At 50.3% G+C, this 7,886-nt stretch overlaps 1 protein-coding gene across 1 annotated transcript; it reads left to right on the top strand.

Annotated features, from left to right (window-relative positions):
- Positions 1-360: 360 nt before the first annotated feature.
- On the top strand, positions 361-6,057 carry LOC149343294 (uncharacterized). The gene is made up of 3 exons (XM_089542353.1): positions 361-1,736; positions 2,140-2,503; positions 5,545-6,057. The coding sequence occupies exons 1-3, from the start codon at positions 526-528 to the stop codon at positions 6,055-6,057; spliced, it is 2,088 nt and encodes a 695-aa protein (XP_089398479.1). The 5' UTR covers positions 361-525.
- Positions 6,058-7,886: the final 1,829 nt, after the last annotated feature.

Below are 7,886 nucleotides of genomic sequence, written 5' to 3'. Positions count from 1 at the left end.
GAAGGCGCTGAAGCCGTAGCGGAGGTTAGCGATAAAGGCGATGAAGATAAGGAACATGAGATAGTGGTAAACGCCGAAGTTCCAGCGGCTCAGACAGCACCCCCACCAGAGGCTGAATTTCGCAAGCAGACTCCAGCGACAGGCGGTCCTTGGTCCTTGTATCCCGAAAGCCGCTTGGCTATAATAATCGGTCTAGTGTGTCTTGTTTGGATTCTTGTGGTTTACCTCATTGGGGGTCCGAAGAACGACGAACAGTGCACTATGGAGACTGATATATGGATTCCTTTGACTTTCCCGACAACAACGTACAATCCACCATCGACGATGCCCACTGAAATCACATTGACTACTGTTAGCGAAGAATCGCCAGATGTTTATCTCTGCTCTACGGACATTTGCCTTCAGGAAGGAGAGCGTTTAAGGCGCCACATTAGCAGGGAGTGGCCTCCTTGCAATAATTTCTACCGCTATGTCTGCAGTAGTTTGGAAGATGCCCCAGCACAGGACTTCGGGGACGGAGTAGCAATGTCGGTAGACACTGCTGTCGAAGAAACCCTGGCAGGCACCTTACGTGACTACATCTTGGATGAGCGCAATATGGGCGTCGGCCTCGTGCGGGATTTGTACAGGGCTTGCTCCGACCGATCGGGAGAGTCGTTTGCCTTTCTACAAAAGGAAGTCTTCGCGCCATTGCCAATAAATACCTGGCCTTACAACGGCTCTTATTTGCATGCAGGGGAGATATGGCGCATGGCTGGATTGCTCATTCGCAAGTACGGAATCATATCTCTTGTGGACGTAACCGTAGGGCTTCAACGTGGCCATACCAACCGCACGGTAGAGCTCAGCTACCCACGCCATTTGTATTTCAATGAGCGACCGAACTCCGCAGCATTGGAAACACTGAAACTGGCCGTTTTGGAAGCAGCCCAGGAGTTCGGTTGGGTGAGCGAAGTTGAAAATCTTATTCTTCAAGTTGTTTCAGTTGTCAAAAGTCTCGCAGAAATAGGACACGAGAGAGACGTCTCGGATGTAATCGTGGGAAACTTTGGCGATTTTGTCGATACGTATGACCACTTACGAATCTTTATCAACGCTGTTTTTGAGGATGACGTAGCGGCACACACACCGGTCGTGCTGAGAAGCTACGACCTGCTCGCGAACCAACTTCAGAAGGTCACGTCAGATGACGTTGTCGTCTCTTTTCTGAATTATTTGGGCTTTCTAGTCCTGGTACACTTCTCACCGCTCTTGGAGCGGCAGAGCTCTGCGAACCTTCGGCGCATCCTTTCTGTGCAGCTAGGGGGCCGTGTACTTAGCCCCGACCTAGACTGGCTTCTGTGTCTTCGAATGATCGAGAGCGTGCAACCGGAGTGCTTGTCAAAAGCCTTAGCCATGCAGCAGTCTGCCGCGGGAACGTATGCGCTTAGTCGCATTTGGCTGGGGAGACTGGAGGATGAGTTCTACCGCAACCTAGGACGTCTAAAATGGATGACTCGCAACAGCATTGCCACGTTCGTCGATATTGTTGGCAGGTTTAAAGTGGCACGTTTCTTCGCGGGCTCACTGTTGCGCGATGACCTCTGCCCTGATAGAGGGCCCACCGAGATGGAGGAACGCAGTTCAGTCAGCATGTTTGTTCGGGCTGCCAGCGAGTACCAGCTCAGACGGCTTCATCAAATCAGGGAGACGACCAAGCCCCGAGAGCACGGTCACACCTTCGACACGATAAGCAGGTGAGGCGACTGAATCTTTCATTGCGCTGCGCCGCCGAGTTTTGTATGGCTGTTCAGACTGTGAAAGTAGTAATGTCCAGCTTTCTCGGGCAAAAATTTTGAAAACTGGAAAATTGTTAGACACTGTTATGGAAATAATGGTCCATTATTCTTTCTTTTAAAGTGTTTCCATCGATCTCATAGATCAGTTAAGACTCCCGTAGAAAACAATGGAGAACGCTTTTGACTACAACAAAAACATGAGCAGAATTAAAACATGCTAGGCTGCCGTCGGGTAGTGTGTGGATATAGTGAATGTTATAGTAAAATCTTGCATTATATGAAAAAAATTGCGTTCATAAGTGGTTTTCCGCTCAAAAATGCTTTTGTTCAGAATTGCTGAGTATGGTTCTTCTATTCGCAGGTACAAGGTTGCGCATCAAGCAGTATACGTACCTGTTGGGCTTCTAGATGTCTCCCATCCGCTTGACAACACACTGCTCGTTTACCAAGCGTCGCGCTCAGCTGTGCGTTTATACCTTGGTCTGCTGCCGCTCGTCTACGAGAGCTGGAACAGCAACGAGGACACGGTAGTGACTCATGTACTGAGTGAAGAACGCTCCCGCAGACGCCTGGCTAGTCTTTTGAAATGCCTCGAAAGGGACTGGCAAGAAATGCCCCTGGATCTGCGCCTCTTTACAAGCGGCGTGGTTCGAAACTCTTCCGAGGCGGTCTACCCGCTACTGGCACAGACCACGGCGGTGGCGATGGCCTACGCCGCCTTCAAGGTAGGAGCACGCTGGTTGCTGCTTCACTCTGCTTCTTTGCGCTGTTTCAACGCGTGCTTGCCTGTAAATGTGCATGTAAGGGATCGGTAGTGTACGCGGGGTCATCGGAAAGCGGCTGGGGCGCTCAAAGCAAAGCGTCTCCTTTCTTGGGACGCGGCCGCTCGCGAACGCGCCGGGAACAACGGGTGTCCCCCCGCCCCGCGTTACCGATTCACGCACGTGCTGGCACGAATGTATATTTGTGTTTGTTAAGCTTGAAATGCTTTTAGCCCCCGTTGTCGGCAGTGTGGTGACGTCACGCCGAGACCGAGAGCCATCATCCGGGCACTGAAATCCACTCATCCGGGCACTGAAATCCACTCATCCGGGCACTGAAATCGAGTCATCCGGGCACTGAAATCGAGTCATCCGGGCACTGAAATCGAGTCATCCGGGCACTGAAATCGAGTCATCCGGGCACTGAATTCCAGTCATCCGGGCTCTGAAACGAGAACATCCGGGCACCGTACGAGACTTAACGAGATTTAACGAGACTCTCTAAGCCCTCCTACGCGACCGGCATGCAAGCAACGGTCGGTTGGTCTCCAAACGAGTCACAAAAAATAACTGCTGCCAGTGCCTTCTCAATGTTTATCAAGATATCAGTCGCGCTGTGCGTTTGATAATGCACGGAATTATAATTTCCGATTTCTAATAACGCCTGCAAAAAGCACATAAATGCCACGTACACTTCGTTGTCGTACGTGATCTCTTAGGGGCTTCGCGCATCGAAGCAAAGCTGCGCAGGTGCACAGGGGCCCGGGGGAGAAGCGCTGCGTTCAAAGGGCAAGGCATCGCGCCGAACGGGTGGTGGCGTTCCTCCCTTGCTTTACGGTGCGGTTCGGGTGTCCACCGAGATGGCAGAGAATTACTGCGCCATTTCCTTTCCTCAAAAAACGAAATGGCAAGGCATCGCGCTGAACGGGTGGTGGCGTTCCTCCCTTCCTGTACGGTGCGGTTCGGGTGTCCACCGAGATGACATTAGGCCCGTAAACATTTCATGCTTACTCTACTCTCGGTTACGGGAGAGGAAGAGATTTTTTTATTTTATTTTGTGGCGGAGAGAATGTTCGACTCCGCACGTGCTGGCACGACCGTGCGTTTGTGTTTGTGGAAAGGGCGTTTTGCCTTACGGAAGCTGGAGGGCTGACCATGCTCTCGGTAAACCAATCATGTGAGCAGTGCAACATGATTGGAAGCAACCAAATGTGGGCCGGGCCTTTAAGGCTTTAAAACCGGGCCCCGGAGCCAGAAGCGGGGGTTCTGGGCTAAGGTGAGATGCTACGCATCTTCGGCTACGCCGAGTAGGGGCCTCCCCTAGTATTAGCCAGTTCCGCCTTTTGGTTGTTTGTCTTTTTGTCGTTTCATTTGTCTCTAGTGCCTGAACTTGTATATGCAATGTAAATAGCTTGTATATGCAATGTAAATAGCTGTATATAAATCTCCAAGTATTCCCTTTTTTACCCCTGCGTCTCAACGTCTCTGACGAGGCACCCCTGGTGCGCTTCAGTCTTCAAGTGAACAAACCGCACCTCTGGTGCGAAGGAACGCTTCAAGTTTGAATAAACCGTCTCCTGCGGGGCACCTCTGGTGCAAGGAAGGAAGAAGAAAGGAACCTGTGAAACTTTACTGTGCACTCACATAGAGCGCACGTAGCAGCTATAGTCGGAGAACGAACGTGCGGGCAGGAATGCAAAAATTGAAAAAGTAAAGAAAAAGATATAAAGACACAAAAATCGGTAATAATATCAGAGCCAAATTCTCCCGGGTAATTTTTGTGTGAAAAAAACAAGCAGGTAGCTCCCATGGGCGGCCGCGTTGCAGAAAGTAACTATGATGTTCCGACCGCTAATAAAACGCAGAAAATGCCGCAAAAAAAAAGCCAGCATTGACCAGAATTTAGCCTGTTTTTCACCCGCACGAATGCATAAAAGGGTACCGATACGTTGACGACTTCTTGATCATGTTTGACAAACAGAGCCCTTTGCACTACTGCTCTATTGTAGAAGTGAGAATCGTAGAGTTGAAGAAAGCCCCTAAGTTGCCCAAAAGCTCGTTTTACTCAAGAAATACAAAAGCATAAACTATTATCGAGCTCTAAAAGCCAACCAATGGAAAGCACAATTAATTGGCGAAACTTTCAGGCAATGGAATGCGTAGAAACGAAAAAGCATCAAAAAGCTTAATTCTAAAAGCGCGTTCTGCTTGCACAGTTAATCGCATCCAAACCATCTGAGCCTCTGTGCATCTCTCTTCTCTTTCGAGCGCCATGCGAGAACTTATATGACATGGCTGTAAAATGTGTCAAACGAATCATAGTAGGCAATTATAAGCGCGTGCTCGCGTTAGACGTCTTAACGTGATAGATAGCATTAAGGTTGCCGTTCTGCATAAAATTCAGCGTCCTCGTCGTCGGCGTTGACAGAGAAAAACCCCTGGATAAGCAACCTGGATGGGCCTCCTAGGTCGGATTTTGAGCAAGCGCGGGTTCGATCCCAGCTTCGACGGTCGTATTTCGATGTAGGCGAAATATTAGAGGCCCGTGTACTGTACAGTGTTAGTGCACGCTAAAGAACCCCAGGCCGTCGAAATTATCCGGAGCCTTTCATTACGGCGTCTCTCGTTGCCCGAGTCACTTTGGGACGTTAAACCCCATAAAACCAACCAAAATGACTAACGCGGCAGGTGGCAGTTAAATTAATGATTAGCTGCAAGTGATTGCTCGGAAAGAGCGATCTCGGTCTCGCAATCCCCACTGATAACTGCACCTGCCATCGTATATAGGGCAGTGGCGCATTGTTTAACCGCTGCACCACTGCGCGTGAGTACTCCCTGGGATCCATGAATGCCTAGTCGAGAATCACCAGTTCCGCATATACGGGCACTAACCCATTAACGCTAACGCGTCATACCCTTAAGGCATAGCTTAAGTGCGCTGCCGCATGTCTCCTTACAAAGGCACAACATTTCATGTAATAAGTTCTACGCTATCGTGTGTGCAGGATCTGTTGAGCACGGAGCGCATCTGGAAGGTAGACTTCAGGCTGGAGTCGCTGCCGGACGTCACTTCGGAGCAGCTCTTCTTCCTTTACTACGCTCTGGACAACTGCGAGCGCAGTGACGACACCTACCAAGCGCGCCAGTTTCGAGTCTGGAATCGGCTGCCTCCCGAGTACCGCGTCAACTTCCCGCTGCGACACCTGCCACAGTTCGCCCAGGCATTCGGATGCAGCGCCTCTGGGGAGCAGCCGGAGCCCATGGCGGCGCCCAACGGGCGACGATGCGAAGCTGTGGTCTGGAACAAGTCCACGGCGCGTGGTCCTGGCCTGTGGCTTGCTCAGCGTAGGGACGATGCTAGCATTCTCACCGGTTTTCTTGCCCATCAAATGGACGTCGGTCCATCGACGAAGGTTACCGATGATGGCGAAGGCATGTCTGCTTTCAAGACTGCATCGATTACCGGACGCAGCACCCGCCGTAAGGTCGCCGTCACCGGGCGACCTAGACGGGGCTAATCTGGACTGCTAGCTTCAAACGGCTATGGCTATAGCTTTATCGGCTATAGCTGTGGCTATTGCTTTGGCGGGTGGCTTGCCTCAAGATGACGTGTTTTTATAACTCTGAGATTTGCACACGTGTTTCGCGCTTTATTGTATATACGCAGGGATCTCCTTGCGTTCCGACCTATATACTGTCGCAAGGTTTACCGCAACGTTTGGAGCAGTATTAAAAAAAAATGTAGGAGCGCATTAGCGACACAGCCTTGGCTTGTACTGAGATGATTACGCGTCCATTGCGCTGCTTCGTAAGACTGATGCTCGTCTTAGCCGCCACACAAGACTCACTGAATTGGTATAGAGTGGTGATGACTGCATTCTTGCAGTAGAGGACACGAGGGCAGTGTATGGCAACACAGTGTAATGTACAGCGATATGTGTTAACCGACCGCGACACTGTAAATACTAAGCTCTTTTAACTTTGTGTAACGAACTGCATAAGTTGTGTACAGCATAACATGTGCAATGTTCAGCATCTAAAATTTAAAGACAATGCTGCAACTTGTCTTTTTTGAGCACCAGATAATTATGATGGGTTTAGGTCGACAGCGTGGTCCCAGACCAGTGGCAACTATCTCACTAATGGGAGCATCACTGCCGCTGTATTTCTGCGTGTGATGTAGCGTTCTATGTGCGTGCTAAAGGTGCTCTAAAACTGTCTTGCAAGTTGCAGGCAGGTGTTAAAGGCTACTGAACATACATTAGGCTTGGGCCCGCCAGAGCGATGCAAGAATAATTCCAAGCAACTTGCGGGAGAGTCGCTGGTCGATACAATTTTCTTAAAAACAAAAACGCAATAAAATTTAAGCCGGATAGGGCTCTACACCACTGACATCGCAGAGTACACGGGCCTCGAATTTCTCCTGAATTTCTTTGGAGGAGAAATTCGAGGCCCGTGTACTCTGCGGTGTCAGTGCACGTTAAATAACCCCAGGTGGTCGAAATTTCCGGAGCCCTCCACTACGGCGTCTCTCATAGCCTTAGTCGCTTTGGGACGTTAAACCCCATAAACCAACCAACCTTTGTGTCGTAGTGCCTAAAATTTTGCCGGTCTTTTAGGCGCTGTTGTCGATAGTTTCTCACTTTGTTGAGAAACTCCAGTTCTGCCTCGAAATTTTTGTTTTGTTCGAGAAGCTTGGGAGTCTAAGGCTTTGTTTACATTAGTAGCCACGTTTATTGGCTATGCGCTTACAAAGTTTTCAGTACTTGCGCACGTACACTACCAATACCACCATAGATTGGCACTTTTTACTGGGAGATTTTAGTGTGCTAGCATTAGATGTGTCGCGAGCGAAAAAGCCGCCAGCCTTCATGTTGAAGCTTCGGAGTAACTCGGGCAAGCTCGGGTAAGCAGAGAGGATCGTCTCGCCAGTTTCAGCCAATCGGAGGAGGGCGTCACGGCAGCTGCAGCCGAGTAGAGAGAGAGGGTGTTCGGATGAGCTAGAAACGCGGTGGCATGCACATGCAGACGCCAGAAAAAAGACGCGAAGGGTGGCACTGCCGCCGGAACGTGCAGTGCATCAAGCTGTAAATCATGAAGTCGGTGCTTCGACAGATTCCGAAACTAAACGACGAAGCTGAACATCATGCACAGCGAGCTGAACAGGCACCAAAATAAGAGAGCGGAGGTGGCAAGCCAAAGCTAAGCGTCAAAGACAGTTTAGCCATGTTAAATGGGATGCGGAAACAGATGACCCGCCGCGGTGGCTGAGTGGTTAAGGCGCTCGTCTACTCACCCGGAGTACCCGGCTTCGAACCCGACTGCGGCGGCCGCGTTTCGATGGAGG

The sequence above is a fragment of the Amblyomma mixtum genome, chromosome 5 (genome assembly GCF_055824585.1).
Source record: "Amblyomma mixtum isolate Tamu chromosome 5, ASM5582458v1, whole genome shotgun sequence".
In the NCBI taxonomy this organism is placed as follows: domain Eukaryota; kingdom Metazoa; phylum Arthropoda; class Arachnida; order Ixodida; family Ixodidae; genus Amblyomma; species Amblyomma mixtum.
The sequence above is the reverse complement of the archived record's forward strand: the minus strand, read 5'-3'. Positions and strand labels throughout refer to the sequence as shown.